A 26,944-nucleotide genomic window follows, 5' to 3' on the forward strand; every position below is an offset into this window, starting at 1 on the left:
ACAGGTCTATGAACCCACAACCTTCTGACCCAGAGGCGAGAGTGTTACCTACTGAGCCACAGCATATGTCGGTCAAGCAGTCTGACAATTTAGAGACAGTGGAGGGGTCGAGAGAGGTGGTGGTACCTCACATACATTTACACTTCAGGAGCTGAACTAAATACTTGATATTAAACTAAGGGCTAATCTAGGACATCAAAATACATCCCATTTACCAGCATGACACTTGTCTGACACATTTCAGCAGCAGCCTATATTATTGTCTCACTTTATTAACAATCTATTTCTCTATTCACTATTGTCACTGAATGTTCTCAATTTGTGACCGATTTTGTTTTAAGAAATGAATTACGAGAAAGCAGAAAATAAAATATCTTGAACATTAATTTATTGTCAGGCTGGATCCATTGCTTTCACTTCTGTACTTGATAACTGGGTCACCGAGTGAGAGGTACTGGGAACCGATACTTGTAAATCACACACGGCTGGATTTCAACAGAATGCTGATGAGAGGCCTCATAACGTCACAGTGAACTGTTTTCTCGGAATGCAAAGGAAAGGGAAATAAATTGCCCCGAACTCCACTGGTTTGTGGTTTTCACGGAAGAATGGATGGAATCGAGGGACCTGATCCCCAAAATACAGGTGAGATTCCCGGAATCCTAAGGAATAAAGAAAGAAGGAACTTGCATTTATAAGGAGCCATATCATGTCCTCAAGACATCCCCATGGCAATTGAACAGCCGTCACTGTTGTTACGTGATCAAACGCGGAAGCCAATTAGCGCACAGCAAGATGCCACAAGCAGCAAACAAGACAACTTGACCAGATAATCTGTCTTTGGCGGGGACGGTTACTGAAGGAATGTTGGGCGGGAATTCCGGGAGAACTCCCCTGCTCTTCTTAGTGCCGTGGGATCGTTAGTATCCACCCAAGAGGGCAGACGGTTTAACGCCTCATTTGAAGGGGTGGCACCTCCGATGGTGCAGCGCTCCCGCGGCACTGCGCTGGGGTAGCAGCCTAGGCATTGCGCCCAATTGCAGAGTGGACTCACTCACTCTCGCTGATATAATTATCGAATGCTAACTGAATAATAACGGGAGGCGGGGGGTGTGGTTTGCCCAGATGAAGGCACAGATTGGAGAGTGTGTGCTCCAGAGAGAGCCGCCAGTTACTTACTTTTGCCCAATGGCCCTAATAATAACAGATGGAATTGCGGAGTGTGATCTCCAAAACACCTATAAAAGAGCAGAATATGGCTTTCTCGGCCATTGTAGCAAGGGGACAGGAGGAAGGAAGGAAAGAAGGAAGGAAGGAGGGAAGGAAGGAGGGAAGGAAGGAAAAGAGGTGGGAGGGAAAGAAAGATAAAAAAAAGGAAAGAAAGTCAGACAGAAAGACTTTCATGATGTCCCAAAGCACTTTACACCCAATGAAGTACTTTTTGAAGTGCAGTCACTGTTGTAATGTCGGAAACGCGGCAGCCAATTGGCGCACAGCAAGCTCCCACAAACAGCAATGTGATGATGACCAGATAATGGGGGATGAAATTCGGTGGGCTGCGCCACCAGTTAGTGCCTAAAGAGGGCACTCAGTAGCTTTAGCGCCACTGGCCACGCCTCCCGCAATATTTAGCTGGGGCGCTAATGGCAGCGTTAGCCTGTTGCGCTGCGCCACCACCGATGATGTCATTGGTGTGCGCAGCGCCCCCCTACCGCCCCAATCACGATATTTGGCAGCAACCGCCTCTGTAGCGCCGCTCGCTAATCGCGCCCGGTTCACGGGGCCTACCTGTGGCGGCAGTGGCGCAAATTAAGGTGGAGGTGCGGGGCGGCCGTTTTTTTCGGCGGCCGCCTGTCAGCACCTCCGTCCCCGGCCTCCTGTTCTCCCCCCGCGGCATTGCCGGCTGTTTTCCGAGAGCCCGGCACTTCTCCTCGGTGCCGGGCTCTTTTGCCGGCACTCGCGATCACTCATCGCGCTGGTGCAGGCCCCTCCCCCTTAAGAAGGGGAGGAAGGCCTGCAGTACCGCAGCGCGCCGTGCCGCAGCGTGTGGCGCTGCGGCACGTTGCGCTGCGATATTCAGTTTCAGCGCCCTAAGAGGGACGCGGAGCGCCTCGAGCCTCGCCCCGTTTCCCTCTTGGGGCGCTCAAGCTGAATTTCCGGCGAACGCTGCTGCTCCGATCGCAGCGCAAAATCTGGCGCCCAGGCGAGCTTGGCGCCCCGTTTGCGGCTCAACCCAATTTCTCCCCCAATTAGTTTTAGTGACGTTAATTGAGGGATAAATATTAGCCCCAGGACACCGGGGAGAACTCCCCCCGCTCTTCAAAAATTGTGCCGTGGGATCTTTTACGTCCACCTGAGAGAGAAGACGGGACCGCGGTTTAACGTCTCATCCGAAAGACGGCATCGCAGGCAGTGCAGCCCTCCCTCAGCACTGCACGGGGCGTGTCAGCCTAGATTTTTATACTCAAGTCTCGGGAGTGGTGTTATGAACCCACAACCTTCATGACTGAGAGGCGAGGGTGTTACCCACTGAGCCACAGCCGACAGTCTCATTTGCATGCGATCAGCATAAGCATTAATTTTCTCGTTCCACAGCAGAAGGGAAGAAATTGAAAGACAAAAAAAAAAAATCGCACGGAAGCAAACAGAATGTGGCTCATTCAGTCACTTAAAAAAAACTGCCTCCTGCCCAGGATCTGTATAAATAAACACAAATTCAACACGAAACCGCCTTACAGGCTCAACACAGCCTAAGGAGTGAAGGGGAAGAAATTTCTACCCATCTTGAATATACCAGAGGAGAGCAGGTGTGTGGTTACTGCTGTGGGATCACAGCTATGTATTAATCAGGAATCACAAGAGCTCCAGACAATCTATGTATAAATAATACATCATTATCAATTTCTCAATGCTCACGGAAGAGGAGACGGGTTTTAATGGCTTGTGCGTTCTGAGTTGAGAAATCACGTTATCTCTTTCTCTCAGTGAAATAATTATCTAATGCTCGCTGAATAATAGGTTACCAACCCCCAGCGTGGCCAGGCTGGGTGGGATTCTGCTCAGGTGGAGAGTAGAAATTGGACGGGCCGAGGTCCGGGGTGACCGCCTGTTTGTTCCGTTCATTACAGCGGGATTGGGAGACAGCCCAGTTCGGATAATTAACCCGGCTCTTCCTTGCTCCCATCCAACGCCCCTTTCTGCCTGCCAGAGGGGTGCTTCCAGCCTTTTAATGGGAACTTCGCAGGAGTGTGGGGTGAGGAGAGGCTCTGAACGGTCTGAAAACACCTCAGCATCTCCTGGTGTTTTGGGGGGGTTCGGCGACTGGTGTGAAAGGGGTGCTGCCCACCTTATTTTACAGGACTAAACTTGGCTTTAAAAGGACCAAGAGATTGCAGGCAGAGAGATAGAGTGAGAGAGGAGACAGAGAGAGGGACACAGAAAAAGGGACAGATAGAGATAAAAAGAAAGGAGAGGCAAAGAACGAGGGAGAGACACAGAAAGAGAAAGAGAGAGGCAGAGGACACAGGGACACATAGACACAGAAAGAAGGAGAGAAATGGAGAGAGAGAGAATGAGAAAGAGGGAAGAGACACAGAAAGAGAAAGATGGAGATAGAGAGAGAAAGACAGAGACAAACAGATCCAGTCTACTCCTGATTGTACAATGGTGTTTCTCAGACTAAAACAAATTACATTTTCCAGCAATTCAAATAAAGCAAACCCAAGACAGTAAGAACTTAGTGTGAAAATACGCAGAATAACCAGGTGATTTGAATTAGGCAAGTCTGAATTATGAGTAGACTGCACATAGACAGGCAGACACAATTCAGACTGAACTGTTGGACAGCGACCACAAGCTGGAGGACTTCCTCTGATCTTTATCTGTAGTGAAATTGTTGCCTTTTTTTTTTATACCGATCGTTATGTTTTCACCACAAGTAGTAGACAGAGGGAAAGAGCCCCGAGCTGAGCGCCCCCTTCCCCCCCAAACCCCCAGTACTCTGAGGCCAATTGCATTGCCCCTACTTCTGTTGCAACTGAGATCAGTAAATTCAGCACAGGCCCGGGTCTGAGCCTGGGACCAGCTCTCTGGCTCGGTGCTCATTTACCCATTACTCTACTGAGGCAAACCTCCATTAAACTTCAGCTCATCCAAAACTCCACTGTCCCGTATCCTAACGCGCACCAAGTCCCGTTCACCCATCGCCCCCTGTGCTCGCTGACCTACATTGGTCCCGGTTAAGCAAAGCCTCGATTTTAAAATTCTCATCCTTGTTTTCGAATCCCTCCACGGCCTCGCCCCCTCCCTACCTCTGTAATCTCCTTCAGCTCCACAACCCCCTGAGATCTCTGCGCTTCTCCAATTCTGGTCTCTTGTTCATTCCCGATTTTAATCGCTCCACCACTGAATCATAGAATCATAGAAATTTACAGCACAGAGAGAGGCCATTCGGCCCATCTTGTCCATGCCGGCCGACAAAGAGCTATCCGGCACAGACAAGATGGGCCGAATGGTCCAGCTCTTGGCCCGTAGCCCTGTAGGTTATGGCACTTGAAGTGCATATCCAAGTACTTTTTTAATGTGACGAGGGTTTCTGCCTCGACCACCCTTTCAGGCAGTGAGTTCCAGACCCCCACCACCCTCTGGGTGAAAACATTTCTCCTCAAATCCCCTCTAAACCTCCAACCAATTACTTTAAATCTATGCGCCCTGGTTATTGACCCTTCTGCTAAGGGAAATAGGTCCTTCCTATCCACTCTATCTAGGCCCCTCATAATTTTATACACCTCAATTAAATCTCCCCTCAGCCTCCTCTGTTCCAAAGAAAACAACCCCAGCCTGTCCAATCTTTCCTCATAGCTAAAATTCTCCAGTCCAGACAACATCCTGATAAATCTCCTCTGCACCCTCTCAAGTGCAATCACATCCTTCCTGTAATGTGCTGACCAGAACTGCACGCAGTACTCTAGCTGCGGCCTAACTAGTGTTTTATACAGTTCAAGTATAACCTCCCTGCTCTTATATTCTATGCCTCGGCCAATAAAGGCAAGTATCCCGAAGGCCTTCTTAACCACCTTATCTACCTGTCCTGCTACCTTCAAGGATCTGTGGACATCAAAGGTCCCTTTGTCCTCTACACTACTCAGTGTCCCACCATTTAATGTGTATTCCCTTTCCTTGTTAGCCCTCCCCAAATGCATTACCTCACACTTCTCCGGATTGAATTCCATTTGCCACTGTTCTGCCCACCTGACCAGTCCATTGATATCTTCCTGCAGTCTACAGCTTCCTTCTTCATTATCAACCACACGGCCGATTTTAGTATCATCTGCAAACTTCTTAATCACACTTCCTACATACAAGTCCAAATCATTGATACGTACCACAAAAAGCAAAGGACCCAGTACTGAGCCCTGGCGGCCGTGCCTTCAGCTGCCTGGGCCCCAAGCTCTAGAATTCCCTCCCTAAACTTCTCCCCCTCTCTACCTCTCTCTCTTCCTTTAAGACACTTACTTAAAACTTACCTCATTGACTAAACTTTTGGCCACCTGTCCGAATATCTCCTTAAGTGGCTTGGTGTTACATGATAACGCTCCCGTGAAGCGTCTTGGGACGTTTTACTACATTAAAGGCGCTATATAAATGCAAGTTGTTGTTGCTGCTGTTGAGGGAGTGAGAAAGGATCTCTTTAAAAATCAAAAGCACACACTTGGCCCTGAAATGACACAGCTGGTTAGTATCATGGGAACACCTGAATCCTGTCATCTAAAATACGTGCCTCTTGTTTTTTTAAGGGAGACGCTAACTCGCCAAGCTCACTTCAGCAGCAACTCCCGGCCCCATCACCTCTGTCACCCTGCAAGACAAAAACAGCGACGCCTTGGGATCACCATCACCTCCAACATCCTCTCCAAAGTCGCACACCAGCCTGACTAGGAAATACATCGCTGGGTCAATAACTCGACGCAACACCATCGTGGGAGCACCATCGCCACAAGGACTGCGGAGGTTCAAGGAAAAAGCCCACCACCACCTTCCCAGGGCGACTAAAGGGATGGGTAATAAATGCTAGCCTCACCCAAATTTCGAGAACAAAGAAAAAAATATTATTTTAAAGGGATTTACGCCGCTGCAAATTAGCAAAGTGAAGTATTTCAGGAAGCATTCATTTCAGGAAGTGTTAGCTTCAGGAAGTGTTAATTTCAGGAAGTGTTAGTTTCAAGGCCTTTGGGGGAGAAATTCAGTATCGTCCCGTTTGGAGCGCAATTATTGGCCGGGCGCAAAGATTAGCGCCTGGCGCTAATTATCGCCTCCGACTGCAAACTTGGCTTCTATCGCCCCTGGAGGTGATGGGAGCGCTAAATCAGGCGCTGCACACCTCTCTTAAGGCGCAAAGGCCAAGGAGCGAGGCGCTACCTGAGCGCTGGCGAAGGTCATGTGATGTCAGTCAGCAATGGAACACAGACACACTGGCGCCGGCCAGTTCTTAAAGGGGAGGGTCGATCTTGCTCTTCATCCACACCCTGCTCATTGCAGCCTTGAATCTCGGCCTGGAGAGACCTGTACATCAAATCTGCTGGAAAGAACAATGGAGAGACCCAGGGAAAGAGCTCAGAGTGCAGCCTCCACAGTCTCTTCTAAATCGATACAAGGAAGGGCAAATCAAAATGAACTTGCAAAGTCTGCTCAGTACCCAAAACTCCTTCACACAGCGTTGAATCTCTCCAGAAGTCTCTCTCTCTCTCTCTCTCTCTCTCTGACTGCGTGGTGCAAAAATGTCACCAACAAAAAAAGGCAGGAAGCGGTCGCCTTTAAATAGCGCTCCCCCAGTCCCTTCCTGACTGCAAAATGCTCCCCTCAACCTGTCGTTGCTAGCGGCAGGCGGTAAGGCAGGGGGCGCCACTCAATATCCGGTCCGGGGCGCTGCGCACTCGACTGACGTCACGATCTGCCGGCGCAGGAGACTGTGGCGGTAGTGTTTAGCGCCGCTGCAAAATGTCTAGTTAATTTCGCGAGCGGCGCAAACATCGCCGCGCCCGGGCGCCAGCTGCTTTGCGCCCCATTAGCGCCCTCTTAAGATGCTAACAGGAGGTGCAAAGCAACCGAATCTTTCCCCCTTTATCTCCTTGGAGAAGTGAGCCATCCAGTGTATCTGCAAAGGGTCTGCACCAGAATGAATGAAAGGTGGTGCACAAGGACATCTGGTGGCTGAACAGACACACTGCAACAGTTCCTCATTGCAGGGACAAAAGCAAAATGCTGCAGATGCTGGAAATGTGAAATAGCAAACCAGAAAACGCTCAACAGGTCACGGTATCATCTGTGGAGAGAGAAACAGGGTCAACGTTTCAGGTTGGTGACCTTTCTTCAGAACCTCTTATTATTGGGAGTTTCTGCTGAAGGTCAGGACATGCCTTACATTCTTTTAACTCTAAAGAAAGTACTTGCGTTTCTGCAACGCCTTTCATGACCTCAGGACGTCCCAAAGTGCTTTACAGCCAATTAATTACTTTTGAATTACAATTTGCGCACAGCAAACTCTCGCAAACAGCGATGTAATAATGATCAGATAATCTGCTTTTTTTTTTAAGTGATATTGATTGAAGGATAAATATTGGCCCAGGACACTGGGGAGAACTCCCCCCTGCTCTTCTTTGAAATAGTGGCCAGGGGATCTTTTCCGTCCACCTGAGAGAGCAGACGGAGCCTCGGGTTAACGTCTCATCCGAAAGACGGCACCTCCGACAGTGCGGCACTCCCTCAGTGTAAGTAGTGTTGGGAGTGTCAGCTTTAGTGTCACACAGCATGATCCCTCCCCCTGTGATCGTGGAGGATGGACTACTCATGTTCCAAACTGAGGTTAACCAGGGTTCCTGGGCGATGGTAAGATGGGGGCTGTGATACTGGATTAGCAGTGTTCAAATCTCATAATGGCAATTTGTGAATTTGGATTTAATAAATCCGGTCATTTGTGGTCTTGTGATGTCCATAAAAACCCAAGTGCTTCACCAATGTCCTACAGAGAAGGAAACCTATCTGGCCTACACGGGATGTTTATCCCACATTGGTATTTCTTCTTCTTCTTAGGCAGTCCCTCGGAACCGAGGATGACTTGCTTCCACATTAAAAATGAGTTCGCAGGTGACTGATGAGTCCAATGCGGGACCTACAGTCTCTGTCACAGGTGGGGCAGACGGTGGTTGAAGGGGCGGGTGGGTGGGGTGCTTGGGTTGACGTGCGCTCCTTGTGCTGCCTGCGCTTGGCTTCCGCTCGCTCCCGGCGAAGAGACTCGAGGTGTTCGGCGCCTTCCCGGATGCTTCTCCTCCACTTTGTGCGGTCTTGGGCCAGGGATTCCCAGGTGTCGGTGGGGATGTTATGCTTTTTCAAGGAGGCTTTGAGGGTGTCCTTGAAGCGTTTCCTCTGCCCACCTGGGGCTCTCTTGCCGTGCCGGAGCTCCGAGTAGCGCGCTCATTTTGGGAGTCTCGTATCGGGCATGCGGACAATGTGACCCATCCATCGGCGCTGATTGAGCGTGGTCAAAGCTTCAATGCTGGGGATGTTGGCCTAAGCGAGAACACGGACGTTGGTGCGCCTATCCTGCCAATGGATTTGCAGGATCTTGCGGAGGCAGTGTTGGTGATACCTCTGCAGTGCTTTGAGGTGCCTGCTGTACATGGTCCATGTCTCTGAGGCATACAGCAGGGCGGGTATCACTGCTGCTCTGTAGACCATGAGCTTAGTGCCGGGTTTGAGGTCCTGGTCTTCAAACACTCTCCTCCCCAGGCGACCGAAGGCTGCACTGGCACACTGAAGGCGGTGTTGGACTTTGTCGTCGACGTCTGCCCTTGTTGACAGTAGGCTCCCGAGGTATGGAAAGTGGCATTTAATACCCTCTTGACGCCACTCATTCACAAAAAGGGCAACTAGAGCTGGGAAATAAATCTGGTCTTGCCAGCATCACCCACTTCTCTTGAGCAGCATTTAATTTCAACACTGGTGGCCTAGTCCCTAATCTCTGGCATTCCCTCCCTGAAGCTTCTCCGCCTCTCTCTCCTCCTTTAAGTCGCTCCTTAAAACCAACCTCTTTGACCAAGCTTTTTGGGCACCTGTCCTAACATCTCCTGATGTGGCTCAGTGTCAAAACCTTTGTCTGATTTACACTCCGGTGAAGCGCCTCGGGACGCTTTACCACGTTAAAGGCACTGGATAAATGCAAATTGTTGCTGTTGAAGTCAACGACATGGTATAAAAAGGAGCGTCCGACTCGTATCTGTCCACTTCCCGCTAGGCGGGTTAGGGTTATACTGACCCCCCACCCCCCTCCGCCCGAGAGTTTTTTACCCTCTGCGTTAGTTCCTCGTTATGCTGTTTTTGTGCATTTCCAGCAGTTTTCTGCTTCTGTTCCAGGCCCATGGGCCCTGCGTTCCGTTCCCCCGCCTCGCCCGGTTCCGTTATAAGGAAAGCAACGGGACACAGTGAAGCATGGTCAGAACTTTTATTTTTTTTTAAGTTAACTTAATAAAAGACAACAGCGCTTTTGACTGGAGCATTCCGCCTCCATCTTTATGTACAGGCCCGTTGGGGGGAAGGGGGGGGGGGCGGGGGTGGTGGAAAAGGAAGACAACACTGCAATATTCAAACTGAATCTCTAAAGCCGATTACGCAGAACCTTCTGGAAAGGTCTAGAACATTCTGAAACGGTACATCAGCAAAGAATGGAGCCCTGGACAGGCAGAACGGACAGCGTCACCGAACATCAGAGGGATTGCCGGTTGATTCAAACTAATGGGGAGGTGGGTGGGAGTGGGGACTGAGGTCGATCATCTGCCTTGATTTTTTACTGAGTAAACTGAATGCAAGGCGGACTAGCCCGTTAACCCTCTGAGTGCTGGAAACCGTCTCCCAAATACGTGAGCCATTCTCAGATCCTGTCGTCTATCTTGTTACCCTCCACCGAATATAGCAGTCTCAGTGGAACAGCCTGGGACATATTGCACTCTCCAATGCCCTGTACATTTGGAAAAGGTGCATCCTTCCCATTCCCTGCTGGAACACTCTCCCCCTGCCCGTAACACTCTCCCCCTGCCCGTAACGCTCTCCCCCCTGCCCGTAACACTCTCCCCCTGCCCGTAACGCTCTCCCCCTGCCCGTAACGCTCTCCCCCTGCCCGTAACGCTCTCCCCCTGCCCGTAACGCTCCCCCCCTGCCCGTAACACTCTCTCTCTCTGCCTGTAACACTCTCTCTCTCTGCCTGTAACACTCTCTCTCCCGGCCCGTAACACTCTCTCTCTCTGCCTGTAACACTCTCTCTCCCGGCCCGTAACACTCTCTCTCTCTGCCTGTAACACTCTCTCTCTCTGCCTGTAACACTCTCTCTCTCCCGGCCCGTAACACTCTCTCTCTCTGCCTGTAACACTCTCTCTCTCTGTCCGTAACACTCTCTCTCCCGGCCCGTAACACTCTCTCTCCCGGCCCGTAACACTCTCTCTCTCTGTCCGTAACACTCTCTCTCTCTGCCTGTAACACTCTCTCTCCCGGCCCGTAACACTCTCTCTCTCTGTCCGTAACACTCTCGCTCTCTGCCTGTAACACTCTCTCTCCCGGCCCGTAACACTCTCGCTCTCTGCCTGTAACACTCTCTCTCCCGGCCTGTAACACTCTCTCTGCCCGTACCGCACTCCCCCTGCCCATAATGCTCTCTCTCTCTCTGCCCGTAACACACTCTCCCCCTGCCCGTAACACTCTCTCTGCCCGTACCGCACTCCCCCTGCCCATAATGCTCTCTCTCTCTGCCCGTAACACACTCTCCCCCTGCCCATAACACACTCTCCCCCTGCCCGTAACACTCTCTCTGCCCGTACCGCACTCCCCCTGCCCATAATGCTCTCTCTCTCTGCCCGTAACACACTCTCTGCCTGCCTGCACCACGCTTTCTTTCTGCCTGTACCGCACCACGCTCGTCCTGCTCGTAACACAGGGGTTAATGTGTCAGAGGGCACCATTTACCAGAGGGACCTGTGTACCACAAGGTGGCAGGTATCAGATGTGAGGAAGGTACTAGAAGAGCTTCCCCAATGGATGGACTCCCCCAACTGGTGGATTCTCCCAATGGATGGACTCCCCCAACTGGTGGATTCTCCCAATGGATGGACTCCCCCAACTGGTGGATTCTCCCAATGGACGGACTCCCCCAATGGGTGGGTTTGGATTTTATAGGGAGGGAGAGCACGGTCAGCCTCAAAGGGTTGAGATGACACCAGACAAAGAAGGAACATTGCAGCTAAATACAAGAACTGTGCTTTTGCTTTTTTTTAAAAAAACATGCTTTAAATACAAAAACAAAATTGAAACTCAGGATGTTCACAGAGTTTGCAGCACAACTTAAGTAACTCATTACAAATGAAATAATAAAATACTGAAACTCCTCAGTGCACTGTAAATATCAGCAATACAAGTCTTCTTTGTTCAGATTGTTGCAATATCTGCTTTCCCTTGGGCCCTGCCATCCCCAGCACGGGGAGGGATAGGCTAACGGAGCTGCAGGATTCAATGAAGTCTCCTGGATGCTCTCTGTTGTGAAGATCGCCTTATCTTTGGGAGGCTTGAGGTTTCATCTCTATATTCAATACTGGATTGGGGAGGGGGGTGTTGGAGGGATAGTTTTAAGATGGTGGTGGGGATGGGGAAAGATATCAAGACCTGAGTTTTAAAGCTTGTTTACGCCCTGCAAAAGTTCATACAAACCCTTAACAATGAAGGCCACCATATCACTGGACAAGAACTGACTTTTCCTTTAACAAAAAACAATGTTTGGTGCCTATTTTGGCCGATAGGGATTTCTGACTGACCTACAGGGAATGTTTTATTCAATCCTTTTTTTCCTTCCTTATTTTCTCCCCTCCACTCCCAAAGGCACTGGCTATTACTGGGGTACCGTTCTACGGACACCAGGGAGGGGAGGGAGGCAAGGGAAGGGAGGTGAGAGGAGGCGAGGGAGGGGAGGGCAAGGGAAGCGAGGAGAGGGGAGGCGGAGGAGGCGAGGAGAGGGAGGGGAAGGGAAGCGAGGAGAGGGAGGTGAGGGAGGGGAGGGGAAGGGAAGCGAGGAGAGGGAGGTGAGAGGAGGCGAGGGAGGGGAGGGCAAGGGAAGCGAGGGGAGGGGAAGCGAGGGGAAGTGAGAGGAGGAAAGTGGAAGGGAGGCGAGGGGAGGGGTGGGGAGGGAAGGGAAGGGGAGAGGGGAGTAATGGGGAGTGGAGGGGTGGGGGGGGAGTAATGGGGAGTGGAGGGGTGGGGGGGGAGGAGAGTGGAGTGATGGCGAGCGGAGGGGAGTGAGGGGGAGGAGAAAGTGGCGATTCAAACATTGATCTTTAATGAGGCTGCAAACTGCCTTGCGTTTGCCCCCAGACCAGGACAAAGTCACTGAAAGGCATCGTGTCACTTGTACAATGACACCCTCATGACGAAAAGTGACACGGGCTCCCCCTCCCCCTCCCCGAATGCACAGAAACACAGAAAGCCCAGCACTTTCCCTTCCACCCCCACCTTTAAACGGGTCCCGCGCAACACAAGAGAAAAAGAAGTGACAGAGGAATCTGTTCGCACTGCGAAAAAACTCTCACTTTCAAAAAATAAAACAGAACAATATTTAACAAAGGTACGGTCTCCCATTTGAAACCAGGTGCATCTTAACCCTTCAAGACCGTTTATATTCGGGAGAATTGAGAACCAGTGATGCATTCCCACCGCCCCCTAGGAACGGCAGGGAAACGCGGAGCGGGGGGGGGGGGGGGGGGGGTTTTGACGTGATTTTTTTTTTTTAAATCTCCATTTAATTTTATAGCGAGTTAAAACGCACAGAGGTCCGTCGCTAGCCTGTGAGATTCACGGAATGAATGACAGAAGGTGCCGTCACTCTATTCTAACGGGAGGCAGTTTTAAGCTAATCCTCCCATCTGATGGGATCCGGTGCAACGCTGGTTTTTTAACCCCCCCCCCCCCCCGGCCGCTCAATTTTACTCTCCTCAGGAGTCAGTGGGGAGTGATATCGGGAGGGGCGCAAAAAAAACGGCGCTCCACCCGATCCCGTGGAATTCCCACCCAACGAGATACGTTAAAATTACACCCCCTACCCGCACCACGTGTCACGTCTGGTGGGTGCAGGAGTGAGGACGAGTTGTGGAGGAGTGGACAATAATTGCTCCAATGGTCTCCACCTTCAAATGCGTTCTCACTGTGTGTGAGAAGAGGATGGGGCAAGGCCGCGATGCCGCTAATAGTCGAACAGCCTGCCAACGCACGCAAGCCTACATTTCGTTGTACTGCACTTGTGCACTAACAATGACAATAAAAGTCGATTTGATTTGATTTGATGTGAGGAATGGCTGCTTGGGCGGGGTGTACCAGGGGCGCCCAGCGCCTGCGGAAACCGTCCGCCCAGCGAGGCCCGTGCCTGTCCTGTCCGGCTCTCCCTCCCTCGGCCACAGACCAGGAATTGAGCTCAGGACCTTTCACGGTCCGTGCGGAAACACATACGCGCACACAGGGGCACGGTGCGGTGCATTTACCGTCTGCGTGCGTGGAAGTTAAAGGGGGAAGGAGGGAGGGAAGAAGTGGGTGAGGGAGTGGGAGAGGGAAGGAGGGAGTGGGAGGGGAAGGGAGTGAGGGAGTGAAGGGAGGGAAGGGAGGGAGGGAAGGAGTGAGGGAGGGAGGGACGGAGTGAGAGAGTGAGGGAGGGAGGGAAGGAGTGAGAGAGGGAGGGAGGGAAGGAGGGAGGGAAGGGAGAAGGAATAAAAAAATAAATTATTCCCCATGTGGCAGAAACAGAGCGACAGAAACCTCTATGAAGGCCTCTAGCCAGCTGAAGCTCTGGGGAGAAGGTAAAGAAGGATCGGGGCGCGTGGAACACCCACCTCTCCTCCACTCCCCCGCCCACAAATTGGTAAATGCCAGCCTGGTTCTCAAAGGGTTAACAGATTCGAAGTAAATTAATTCCTGGCCCCTATGGTCGGGAATGCAGGAAGAGCTGCAAAAAAATTAAAGCAAGATCCAGGAGCCGCCTCCGTCAGTTTTTTTTTCCCCACGGTAAACTCCGGCTGTGCCGCGGAGCGTCATCTCTGCCAGCTGTCCGCGATGCGCATCCGCTTGACGGCGAGGCTGTCCTCGTCGCTGGCCGGCGGCCGGGTCAGCACGATGGGGCACTGGTAGCCCTTGGCGTAATCCTTGGGGTCCTCGCAGGGGCTGCGGGTGCCCTCCAGCCCACTGAGCGCTAGGCGTCCCTCGTGGTGCTGGAACATTCCACCGCCCCCCCCTCCTCCGCCACCACCGTCGCTGTGGGGAGAGGCGCGTTCCGACTTGATGCTGACCGTCTGGAAGGAGGGCAGGGCCAGGCTGGAGCTCTGGCTCAGGTGAGAGTTACCGATTACCCTGGCGGAGAGAGAGAAGCAAAAAAAAAAAATTAGATCGCAGCCAATGCGACCTTTAATTTTGTTTGGGGGTCTGCGGCCCCTTTAACGAGCTGTGCGGCCCATTCAAATTTCCACGCATACATAGGTTATCCTATTGTAAATTCGGCAAGCGGCCTCTGCGGGAACATTGATTGTGGTTAATCTGCAGCTTAACTCTATCTGCCCGCCTTAAGAACATAAGAATTAGGAGCAGGAGTCGGCCATTCAGCCCCTCGCGCCTGCTCCACCACTCAATAAGATCACGGCTGATCTTTGACCTCAACTCCACTTTCCCGCTCGATCCCCAAATCCCTCGATTCCCCTAGAGTCCAAAAATCTATCGATCTCAGCTTTGAATATACTCAACAACTGAGCATCCACAGCCCTCTGGGGTAGAGAATTCCAAAGATTCACCACCCTCTGAGTGAAGAAATTCCTCCTCATCTCAGTCCTAAATTGTCAACCCCTTATCCTGAGACTATGTCCCCCAGTTCTAGACTCTCCAGCCAGGAGGAAACAGCCTCTCAGCATCGACCCTGTCAATCCCCCTCAGAATCTTATATGTTTCAAACCTTGGTTCCATAATCCTTAATCCCCTTGCCTAACAAAAATCTATCAATCTCAGTTTTGACATTTTCAATTGACCCCCAGCCTCAGCAGCTTTCTGCGGGGGAGAGAGTTCCAGATTTCCACTGCCCTTTGTGTGAAGAAGTGCTTCCTGACATCACCCCTGAACGGCCTAGCTCCAATTTTAAGGTTCTGCCCCCTTGTTCTGGACTCCCCCCACCAGAGGAAATAGTTTCTCTCTATCTACCCGATCAACTCCTTTAATCATCTTAAACACCTCGATTATATAGGATATACGGCACAGAAACAGGCCATTCGGCCCAACCAGTCCATGCCGGTGTTTATGCTCCACTCGAGCCTCCTCCCGTCTTTCCTCATCTAACTCTATCAACATAACCCTCTATTCCCTTCTCTCTCATATGCTTGTCTAGTCTGCCTCCCCTTAAATGCATCTATACTTATATTAGATTGCCCCTTAAACTTCTATACCCGAGGGAATACAAGCTCGTCTATGCAACCTGTCCTCGTAATTAATCCCTTTTAGCACCAGTTCGGAATCCATTTATACTTTGTGGAGCGCCTTTGGGACACAACGGAACTGACTGTCCCAGCACTCACGGTGTGAGGAGTTGAGTGGCTGAGTCGGGGCCTGGGAACAGATATTACGGCTGCATATAGCAACACCACAAGTCCTGGCCAGAATGGAGATGATTGGGTAATTCCCCCACCCATCAGGGCTGGAGACGGCCCAACTGTCAGTGACTGGGGCTGATTTTACACACATCATTTGTATTATGTAACTATCCTCCACTCACTGCATTTTATCTGGAGAAATAATCCTGCTATTATTGGGAGGAGTTGCTGCAGTTTTGGTCACGAGTTCTGTTTGCTGTAGTTCGTACAGGCTCTTTTTTTAGCTAGACTCTGTGAGTAGACTTTGTTGGCTTTTGCTGTTTGCTGTAGAATAGGCTGTTTGCTGTGAGTCCTGCCCCCCGTGCCTCCGACTCACTGGCGGATGCAGTGGTGTCAATAGACAATCTGGGTGATTAGCGGCTGAGTGTTTGACTTACCCCAGATGGGGGTGTGCCGACGGTTGAAGGTCGCCCTGGTGCTGATGGTGGTGTTGGTGTTGCCGCAGTTGCCAGATGGCTGTCTGGTCCTGATGGACTCCGCCCGGCGAGTTGTACACAGAGACAGAAGAAGCGTTGTCGTTAAGCGAGTAACCTGCAGATCACCAGGGAACAGGAAAGGGATGGCGTTTAATTATACAAAGTGGGGAATCCTAGTAGGTGTATGCGAAATAACAACAGAAAATGCTGGGAAAAACTCAGCAGGCCAGGCACCATCCGTGGAGAGAGAAACATAAAAAACATAGAAACATAGAAGATAGGAGCAGGCCATTCAGCCCCTCAAGCCTGCTCCGCCATTCAATGAGATCATGGCTGATCATCCAAACTCAGTACCCTGTCCCTGCTTTCTCCCCATATCCCTTGATCCCATTAGCCTTAAGAAATATATCTAACTCCTTCTTGAATATATTTAATGAATTAGCCTCAACTGCCTTCTGTGGTAGAGAATTCCACAGGTTCACCATTCTCTGGGTGAAGAAATTCCTCCTCATCTCTGCCCTAAATGGCTTACCCCTTATCCTTAGACTGTGACCCCTGGTTCTGGACTCCCCCACCATCGGGAACAGCCTTCCTGCATCTAGTCTGTCTAGTCCTGTTAGAATTTTGTAAGTTTCAATGAAACAGAGTTAATGTTTCAGGTCGAAGACCCTTCGTCAGAACTGAGAAAAAAGCAGGTAATGAAATGGGTGAAAAAGCAAGTTTGGGGGCTGGGAAATAGGGGAGGGGATGAAAGAACAAAAGGGAAGGTCAGTGAGAGGTGAAGAGACATTAAGAGATATTCAAGGCGAGACGAGATGGTAATAGGACAGGTAAAGAGACAAAGGATGGCTCTAGATGAAGTGTGAAATGCGCTGGCAGAGTGAGAGACAGCTGCCATGTGGGAGAGAGGGAAAAAAGGTAAAGGCACAAACCAAAAGTGTGGATAAAAAATATATAAAAATATAATAGGGGCCGAGGTTATGATCTGAAAAGGTGTATGCAAGGTTGAAGCAACTTTAGAACAAGCAAGTTGTTGTGATCTGGAACGCGCTGCCTGAAAGGGAGGTGGAAGCAGATTCAATAGTAACTTTCAAATGGGGAATGGGATAAATACTTGAAAAGGAAAAATTTGCAGGGCTCGTGGGGAAAGAGCAGGGGGGAGTGGGGCTAATTGGAGAGCTCTTTCAAAGAGCTGGTACAGGCACGATGGGCTGAATGGTCTCCTTCTGTGCCGTGTCATTCTATTTATTGAATCAGTTAGCTGCGATTCAGCGGGTAACACACTTGCCTCCGAGTCAGAAGGTTGTGGGTTCTAAGCTCCACTCCAGAGACTTGAGCACAAAATCTAGGCTGACACACCCAGGGCAGTGCTGAGGGAGTGCCGCACTGTCGGAGGTGCCGTCTTTCGGGTGAGACGTTAAACCGAGGCCCCGTCTGCTCTCTCAGGTGGATGTAAAAGATCCCACGGCCACTATTTTGAAGAAGAGCAGGGGGAGTTCTCCCCAGTGTCCTGGGGCCAATATTTATCCCTCAAACAACAACAAAAACAGATTCTCTGGTCATTATCACATTGCATTTCCTACATTACAACAGTGACCACACTTCAAAAAGTACTTCATTGGCTGTAAAGAGCTTTGGGACGTCCTGAGGTTATGAAAGGCGCGATAGAAATGCAAGTCTCTCTTTTCCCATCTCCGATATTTTTATAACTTCAAAAGTGTTCAAAGAAAATGAAATAAACACACAACTTTCTTTTTAAGGCCTCTATGATTTTTCTCCCGGGATGTTGCTCGCAGCCAGTGTCCTGGAGATTGGTCATTAATTCCGGGAGACTCCAGGCCAATGCTGGAGGGTTGGCAACTAAGGAGACAGTACCGCTCGGAACCAGGCCGCAGCTGCACCATCTCATTTAGATGAGGTTACACGAGGTACTGGAGCAGGCCATCGACAGGGACAAGATTAAACAGGGTTGGAGTAGCAAGACCGGCATTTAGGTTTCCCTTTAACGGACTCCCCGCCGCTCGATGTGAACAGTAAAATCAGACTCCGCAGCAGCAACGATCCAATTCTCCGACATTTCCCCACTGCGTTCTGAGATGAGGAGAAATTTCTTCACTCGAGAGAGAATGAACGAACGAACTTGCATTTGTGCAGCGCCTTTCACGACCTCAGGACGTCCCAAAGCGCTTTACAGCCGACGAAGTACTCTTGAAGTGTAGTCGCTGTTGTAATGTGGGAAACAATACCCCAGGGGGCTGTGGGTGCTGAGTCGTTGAGTATATTCAAGGCTGAGATCGAGAGATTTTTGGACTCTCGGGGGAATCGAGGGATATGGGGATCGAGCGGGAAAGTGGAGTTGAGGTCAAAGATCAGCCATGATTTTATTGAATGGCGGAGCAGGCTCGAGGGGCCGGATGGCCTACTCCAGTATGATTTGGACAGGTTGGGTGATTATACTGCATCTGCCATGCATCTGCCCAATGTGGATAAATGCGAGGTTATCCACTTTGGTGGCAAAAACAGGAAGGCAGATTATTATCTGAACGGCAATAGATTGGGAGAAGGGGAAGTGCAACGAGACCTGGGTGTCCTTGTGCACCAGTCGCTGAAGGTAAGCATGCAGGTGCAGCAGGCGGTTAAGAAGGCAAATGGTATGTTGGCCTTCGTAGCGAGAGGGTTCGAGTACAGGAACAAGGATGTCTTGCTGCAGTTGTACAGGGCCTTGGTGAGACCACACCTTGAGTATTATGTGCAGTTTTGGTCGCCTTATCTGAGGAAGGATGTTCTTGCCATGGTGGGAGTGCAGCGAAGATTCACCAGACTGATACCTGGGATGGCAGGAATGACGTATTAGGAGAGATTGGGTCAATTGGACTTATACTCACTGGAGTTTAGAAGAATGAGAGGGAATCTCATTGAAACTTATAAAATTCTAACAGGACTAGACAGACTAGATGCAGGAAGAATGTTCCCGATGGCGGGGGAGTCCAGAACCAGGGGTCACAGTCTAAGGATAAGGGGTAAGCCATTTAGGACAGAGATGAGGAGGAATTTCTTCACCCAGAGAGTGGTGAACCTGTGGAATTCTCTACCACACAAGGCAGTTGAGGCCAATTCATTAAATATATTCAAGAAGGAGTTAGATATATTTCTTAAGGCTAAAGGGATCAAGGGATATGGGGAGAAAGCAGGGACAGGGTATTGAATTTGGATGATCAGCCATGATCTCATTAAATGGCGGAGCAGGCTCGAGGGGCCGAATGGCCTACTCCTGCTCCTATCTTCTATGTTTCTATGTTTCCTGCTCAATGTTCCCTGTAATTTTTTTGGGGCTGCGCGGCCCATTCAAAATACCATGCATGCACGGTTTCGATTGAAAAGACAGCAAGCCGGCTGCACGGGACCCCTGGAGCGCGATGCAGCCGTGCAGCCTACAGGGAACATTGCTCCTGCTCCTATGTTCTTATGCTGGCAGATAACAGGATTGAGTTGTACTGGCCTCACTCAACCATGAGGTGGCAATACGAAACAACAGGTCTGAGCAGGACCAGTAAAGGCACATCAAACCTCCGCTTAACACTGAGCACGGCCACAGTTAAAACTACAGCGTGCAGCCAATGTCTGGGTCGTGCTCACTTCTCAGATCTGGGTTACAAAGCATCACACAATGAGTGCGGCCACAAAGGAACTCTGTGTCTATGCTCTCTGCTCTCTGGGAAGCTAATTATAAACAGTTACGAGCCTGCGGGCAACAGCAAGCGTATTCCGTTAAAATAAAAAGGTTCTACTTCAGCCCAGAGAGATAAGCAGAAACGTCCGCTCTATCTTACGGCTGTAAGGGTCCACTGTGAGATGAATTTCAACACACCCACTCCCAGTTCTAGCATTGAGTGCTCAAAGACGTAAAACGACTCCTAATTTAGCCCAAATTGACAATCTTGGCAAGTGTCTCGTTGCACTCTGTGGGACCTTGCTGTGCGCAAATTGGCTGCCGTGTTTCCTACTCAGCGAAGCTGCAGAATGGCTGGTGGTGGAGGCAGTAAGAGCAGTCACACTACTGGCACTATTCTGAGGTTAGAGCTCTATTATGGGCGCAGCCTTGAGGGAGCTTTACTCTGTATCTAATCCGTGCTGTACCTGCCCTGGGAGTGTTTGATGAGACAGTGTAGAGGGAGCTTTACTCTGTATCTAACCCGTGCTGTACCTGCCCTGGGAGTGTTTGATGAGACAGTGTAGAGGGAGCTTTACTCTGTATCTAATCCGTGCTGTACCTGCCCTGGGAGTGTTTGATGAGACAGTGTAGAGGGAGCTTTACTCTGTATCTAACCCGTGTTGTCCCTGCCCTGGGAGTGTTTGATTGGACAGTGTAGAGGGAGCTTTACTCTGTATCTAACCCGTGCTGTACCTGCCCTGGGAGTGTTTGATGGGACAGTGTACAGGGAGCTTTACTCTGTATCTAACCCGTGCTGTACCTGCCCTGGGAGTGTTTGATGGGGACAGTGTAGAGGGAGCTTTACTCTGTATCTAACCTGTGCTGTACCTGCCCTGGGAGTGTTTGATGAGACAGTGTAGAGGGAGCTTTACTCTGTATCTAACCCATGCTGTACCTGCCCTGGGAGTGTTTGATGGGACAGTGTAGAGGGAGCTTTACTCTGTATCTAACCCGTGCTGTACCTGCCCTGGGAGTGTTTGACGGGACAGTGTAGAGGGAGCTTTACTCTGTATCTAACCCATGCTGTACCTGCCCTGGGAGTGTTTGATGGGACAGTGTAGAGAGAGCTTTACTCTGTGTCTAACCCGTGCTGTACCTGCCCTGGGAGTGTTTGATGGGACAGTGTAGAGGGAGCTTTACTCTGTATCTAACCCCGTGCTGTACCTGCCCCGGGAGTGTTTGATGGGACAGTGTAGAGGGAGCTTTACCCTGTATCTAACCTCTGGAAGAGAAAATCATGTGGATAGAGCAGCCAGTTCGTTATCACCCATTTTACATGCGCCAAAAGTTAAAACTACCCCAGAATGTGCACACAGCTGCAAACAGCAATGTGATAATGACCAGATAATGTTTTTTTTTTTTTTTAGTGATGTTGGCTGAGGTATAAATATTGGCCAAGTCACTGGGGAGAACTCCCCTGCTCTTCTTTGAAATAGTGACCGTGGGATCTTTTACGTCCACCTGAGAGAGCAGACGGGGGCCTCGGTTTAGTGTCTCATCCGAAAGACGGCACCTCCGACCGTGCAGCACTCCCTCAGCACTGCACCGGGAGTGTCAGCCTGGTGACCTAAGTGCTCAAGTCTCTGGGGTGAGGTTCGCAGTGTCACTCTTGACTCAGTGTCAGGAGTGCTACCAGCTGAGCCAAGCCGACACTGAAGGCACTGGGGTATAACTCCGCTAGCTCTGGCTATCTTCCATCAGCTTTGCCGCACCAGGGCCCATACGGTGGGTGTTGGCAGCCTGTTTTGAGCGGTGTGTTACAGATGATCTAATTCTAGTACTCTGTTGTTGCCCTGCCAGAGATCAGCCAACTCAGTACAAGTCACCAGACTGATACCTGGGATGGCAGGAATGACGTATGAGGAGAGATTGGGTCGATTGGGCTTGTACTCACTGGAGTTTAGAACAATGAGAGGGGATCTCATTGAAACATAAAATTCTAACAGGACTGGACAGACTAGATGCAGGAAGGATGTTCCCGATGGCGGGGGAGTCCAGAACCAGGGGGTCACAGTCTAAAGATAAGGGGTAAGCCATTTAGGACAGAGATGAGGAGGAATTTCTTCACCCAGAGAGTGGTGAACCTGTGGAATTCTCTACCACGGAAGGCAGTTGAGGCCAATTCATTAAATATATTCAAGAAGGAGTTAGATATATTTCTTAAGGCTAAAGGGATCAAGGGATATGGGGAGAAAGCAGGGACAGGGTACTGAATTTGGATGATCAGCCATGATCGCATTGAATGGCGGAGCAGGCTCGAGGGGCTGAATGGCCGACTCCTGCTCCTATCTTCTATGTTTCTATGTTAGGTCAAAGGGCAATCAAGCCTGGGATCTTCCTGCTCACAGAAGGATGCACTGACCCGTTGACCTGTTGGGGGTTGCCTCATGAATCATCTTCAGAGCTTTGTAATGTGGGAGTGGGGGGCGGGGGGGGGGGGGGGGGCGGCGGAAACAAACACAACCGGGTAGACCGACAGCCTCAAAGTAATCAGTGAATATTCTTACCACTTAAGCCGGAGGAGTAACCCCCTAATCCATGGCCAGTCAGACTGGGGGTTGCCATGGTAACCATCGGTGAGGTGGGCTGCAGAGCTGACGTGTTCGTTCTCTGGTGAGAGAGAGGAGGAGAAAAAAAACAAAAACAAAACAAAAAATATTGCACATTAAACCCTTCAAATGACAGAATATTTGTTTGGTTTCCTGCATAATTTGTGTGTGAAATTCTCTATCCAAAATGAGCACAAAATCCAGGCCGACACTCCCGGTGCCAGTGCCGAGGGTGTGCTGCACTGTCGGAGGTGCCGTCTTTCGAAATGAGACGTTAAACTGAGGCCCCGTCTGCCCTCTCTCAGGTGAACGTAAAAGATCCCATGGCCACTATTTTGAAGAAGAGCAGGGGGATTTCTCCCCGGTGGCCTGGGGCCAGTATTTATCCCTCAATAAACATCACTAAAAACAGATTATCTGGTCATTATCGCATTGCTGTCTGTGGGAGCTTGCTGTGTGCAAATTGGCTGCCGCGTTTCCTACATAACAACAGTGACTACACTTCAAAAAGTACTTCATTGGCTGTAAAGCGCTTTGAGACGTCCTGAGGTCGTGAAAGGCGCTGTAGAAATGCAAGTCTTTCTGTAAACAATGAAGTGTAGGAATAAATGGCCAATCGATCGTAATTAAGGTCTCACCAGCGAAGCAGCCATGTTCCTGGAGCCAGTTGAGACAGCATGCATTTCACCTCTTCGGTTGTCGGGGCCAAGGTTCACAGGGGTCGGGGACCTTGTCGCCATGGTTCTATTGAGGTTGCCAGGGGAGACCAGCATCCCCGGTGAGACGTGGGTGTTCAAGTAACCAGCACCTGTCACATTAAAAAAAAGCACAAAACAATATACGGTGATGAATAAACAGGAAACTAGATTTGACCACACTCACATTGCAGGTTGTTCTTTGAAACTCTTTTCGGAATCTGGGTGAATGGTCAAGGCCCACAGAGTGCAGGACAGCGTCAATGGTGAAAACAGTAGGTGAGGAGGATCGAGAAGTGGTGGTTAGGTGCAGCATCAAGCTTGAGTTTTAAAATCCTGTAGATTGTAGGTGGAAGAGAAGGTAAAATCTCCTCCAGTCCCACAACCCTCCGAGATCTCTGCGTTCCTCCAACTCCATCCTCTTGTTCATCGCCCCATTCCTTCGCTCCACCATTGGCGGCCGTGCCTTCAGTTGTCTGAGCCCCAAGTCTGGAATGACCTCCCTAACCCTCTCTGCCTCGCTACCTCTCTCTCCTCCTTGAAGTCCCTCCTTAAAACCTCTCTCTTTGACCAAGCTTTTGGTCACTTGTCCTAACATCTGCTTCTCTGACCCCCGAGACGTTAACTCTGTTTCTCTCTCCACAGATGCTGCCGGACCTGCTGAGTGTTTCAGGCTGATTACGCTGTGAAGGGCCTTGGGATGTTTTACTACATTAAAGGCGCTATATAAATACAAGTTGTTGCTGTTGTAGTAGGAGTTCACAGTTATGGGCTCCAGGTGCAATAATTTGAGTTTACAGGGAGGAGGAAGAGCCTGGTAGAACAAGGTTTTTTTTAATAAATTGATTCCCGGGATGTGGGCCTCACTGGCAAGGCCAGCACTTACCGCCAAATCAAATCAAAATCAAATCAACTTTTATTGTCATTGTTAGTGCACAAGTGCAGTACAACGAAATGTAGGCTTGCGGCTACGTTCCAACGTTCCCTAAAAGCTGTGCAGCAGTTTGCCTGACCTGCTCGGCCCGGGACCGGCTTTCTCAATGTTAAGTTGCGCGCGAATGGGCCACGCACCCCAAAAGAAACGTTAGGGGGCACATTTCTCATTGCCCAACCCTAGTTTCCCTATCTCGTCTCACCTTGAATATCTCTTAATGTCTCTTCTTTCATCCCCCCCCCCTCCCCCCATTTCCCAGGCCCCCAAACTGGCCTTTTAATCTGTTTCATTTCCTGCCTTTTTTCCTCAGTTCTGACGAAGGGTTTCGACCCGAAACGTTAACTCTGTTTCTCTCCCCACGGATGTTGACCTAGCCTGCTGAGTTGTTCCAGCATTTTCTGTTGTTATTTCTAGTTTCCCTGACCTGAGTGGGCCACTTCAGGGGGGCAGTTGAGAGTCAACCACGTTGGGTTTGGGACTGGAGTCACCTATAGGCCCAGACCGGGTAAGGACGGCAGGTTTCCTTCCTCTGCAGGGACATCAGTGAACCGGTTGAGTATTTTACAACAATTCCACAGCTTCACGGTCACATTTACTGGGAGCAGCCATTTTATTTCCCTCCTTTTTAAAACTGAATTCAAATTCTCAAACTGCCACGGTGGAATTTGGACTTGCGTTCCCTGGATTACCAGCCCGGACCTCCGGATTACCAGTAACACAACCACTACACTGCCGTACCCTAATTTGGGGTTCAGAGCTGACCTGTGCGTGTTTGATGCTGACACCCTGCGCCCAAAATAGAAGGTGTTTCATTTGGCAGCACGAACATACCCGACCCCCAACGAGCACACCACAGTAATGCTGCGTGAAGCCGTAGGGACAGCAGTCTTAAATTCAACTGAGTTGGCCTGATCCCAACTAGGCCTTCAGCCACTGTCTGGGTTTACACACAAAAATAGAAAGACTTGCATTTCCACCGTGCCTTTCGCCACCTCAGGACGTCCCAAAGCTCTCTCAAAGCCAATAATGTACTTTTGAAGACTTTTGTACTCACTGTTGTAATGTAGGAAACGTGGCAGCCAATTTGTGCACAGCAAGATCCCACAAACAGCAATCTGGTAATGACCAGATAATTTGTTGATGTTGGTTGAGGGTTAAATATTGGGGACACCAGGGAGAACTCCCCCCTGCTCCTCTTCAAAACAGAGGCCTTGGGATTTTTTACGTCCACCTGAGACAGCAGACGGGGCCTCGGTTTAACGTCTCATCTGAAAGACGACACCTGCGACAGTGCAGCACTCCCTCAGCACTGCACTGGAGTCTCAGCCTAGATTTCTGTGCTCAAGTCTCTGGACAGGGACTTGAACCCACGACCTTCTGACTCAAGAGGCGAGAGTGCTGCCCACTGAGCCACGGCTGACACAGAAAGACCATTTGAGCTAAGGCTGCACAACGCTGCCATTGATATCATACAGCACAGAAGGAGGCCATTCAGCCCGTCATGCCTGTGCTGGCTCTTTGAGAGAGCCGCCCAATTAGTCCCATTCCGCCTGCTTTTTCCCCACAGCCCTGCAATTTTTTCCCTGTGTCGTCACCAATGAAACTGTCACCCCAGTAAAGAATCATAAAATGGTTACAGCACAGAAGGAGGCCATTCGGCCCGTCGAGCCCGTGCCAGCTCTCTGCAAGAGCACTTCAGCCAGTCCCGCTCCCCCGCCCTTTCCCCGTATCCCGGCAAATTTTTTTCCTTTCAGGTACTTATCCAATTCCCTTTTGAAAGCCACAATTGAATCTGCCTCCACCCCCCTCTCAGGCAGTGAATTCCAGATCCTAACCACACGTTGCGTAAAAAAGTTTTCCCTCATGTCGCCTTTGGCTCTTTTGCTAATCACCTTAAATCTGGGTCCTCTGGTTCTCGACCCTTCTGCCAATGGGAACAGTTCAGACCCCCTCATGATTTTGAAGATAAATCTTAGGGTAGCGATACTGGTTTAAAGATGCCTCCGTCTGTTGGCCTGTGGCTTGGGGCGTTATCCGAATCCCTCGATTTGTGAAGCTACATTTCTTTTGATGATGGATGAGAGAGGTAGGGGGCAGGTTCTGGTCAGCAGTGGGATGCAATATCGAAGTACAAAGGTGAAGCTGAGACGGTAACTCACCACAAGTCACAAGTGGGTTATGGTCACCTGTATGTCTCGGCACTGGCTCAGACATATCCTGTGCTTAAAATACTTGCACAATGACTGCCATACTCAGCTTGATATTCATTTGTTTAGACTTAGGTATCGCTTATTCTATACATAAATAACCCGAATCCCTCGATTAGATTCCAGCCTGTAACTCACTCCCGGGTATCTGTTATTCCATATATAAACCCCCTGAACCCCTCAATTAGATTGCAGCCTGTAACTCCCAGGTATCCATTTTTCTCTGTATAAATTATTTTAATAGCAATTAACTGAAAGCAGATATCACGATAAAGGGAGTTTGTATGGGACTGTGGTCAATCTTATTAAGGTGTCCCCTTTAACACTTTGATTTGAACTATTTTCATGGTCACTGCATCATTGGTTTATCATTTTTCTAAATCATGTTAAGTAAAGTGTCACAGTCGTGTCAGGTTTGCCATGGGGAGTACGCCATGCTCAGCACCAGTCCCCCACCCCCCACCGCCACAGCATGCTCCCACTAGACAGGTGACCCACCTGCATTTATCGATGGCCTTAAAATTCCAACCCTTGACGCCTCCAACCTGTGCTCGCTGACCTACATTGGCTCCCGGTTAAACAACGCCTCGATTTCAAAATTCTCAGCCTTGTTTTCAAATCTCTCCATGGCCTCGACCCCCCTCCCTATCTCTGTGACCTCTTCCAGCCCCACAACCCTCCGAGATATCTGCGCTCCTCCAATTCTGGCCTCTTGAGCATCCCCCGATTT

At 50.2% G+C, this 26,944-nt stretch overlaps 1 protein-coding gene across 3 annotated transcripts in view; it reads right to left on the reverse strand.

Moving 5' to 3' along the window:
• Positions 1-12,989: 12,989 nt before the first annotated feature.
• Positions 12,990-26,944, reverse strand: part of mef2b (myocyte enhancer factor 2b) — a 129,586-nt gene continuing 115,631 nt past the window's right edge. For all 3 annotated transcript variants that reach the window (XM_086004427.1, XM_086004426.1, XM_086004428.1), the window contains exons 6-9: positions 23,017-23,186; positions 22,337-22,439; positions 16,079-16,232; positions 12,990-14,421 (exon numbers count right to left, since the gene is read on the reverse strand). In XM_086004427.1, coding sequence (XP_085860553.1) covers positions 14,106-14,421; positions 16,079-16,232; positions 22,337-22,439; positions 23,017-23,186 — 743 coding nt within the window. In that variant the 3' untranslated portion in view covers positions 12,990-14,105. The remainder of the gene's footprint in view (positions 14,422-16,078; positions 16,233-22,336; positions 22,440-23,016; positions 23,187-26,944) is intronic.

Source organism: Somniosus microcephalus, chromosome 13 (assembly GCF_052327205.1).
Source record: "Somniosus microcephalus isolate GS21.2 chromosome 13, FLI_Smic_1.0, whole genome shotgun sequence".
In the NCBI taxonomy this organism is placed as follows: Eukaryota; Metazoa; Chordata; class Chondrichthyes; order Squaliformes; family Somniosidae; genus Somniosus; species Somniosus microcephalus.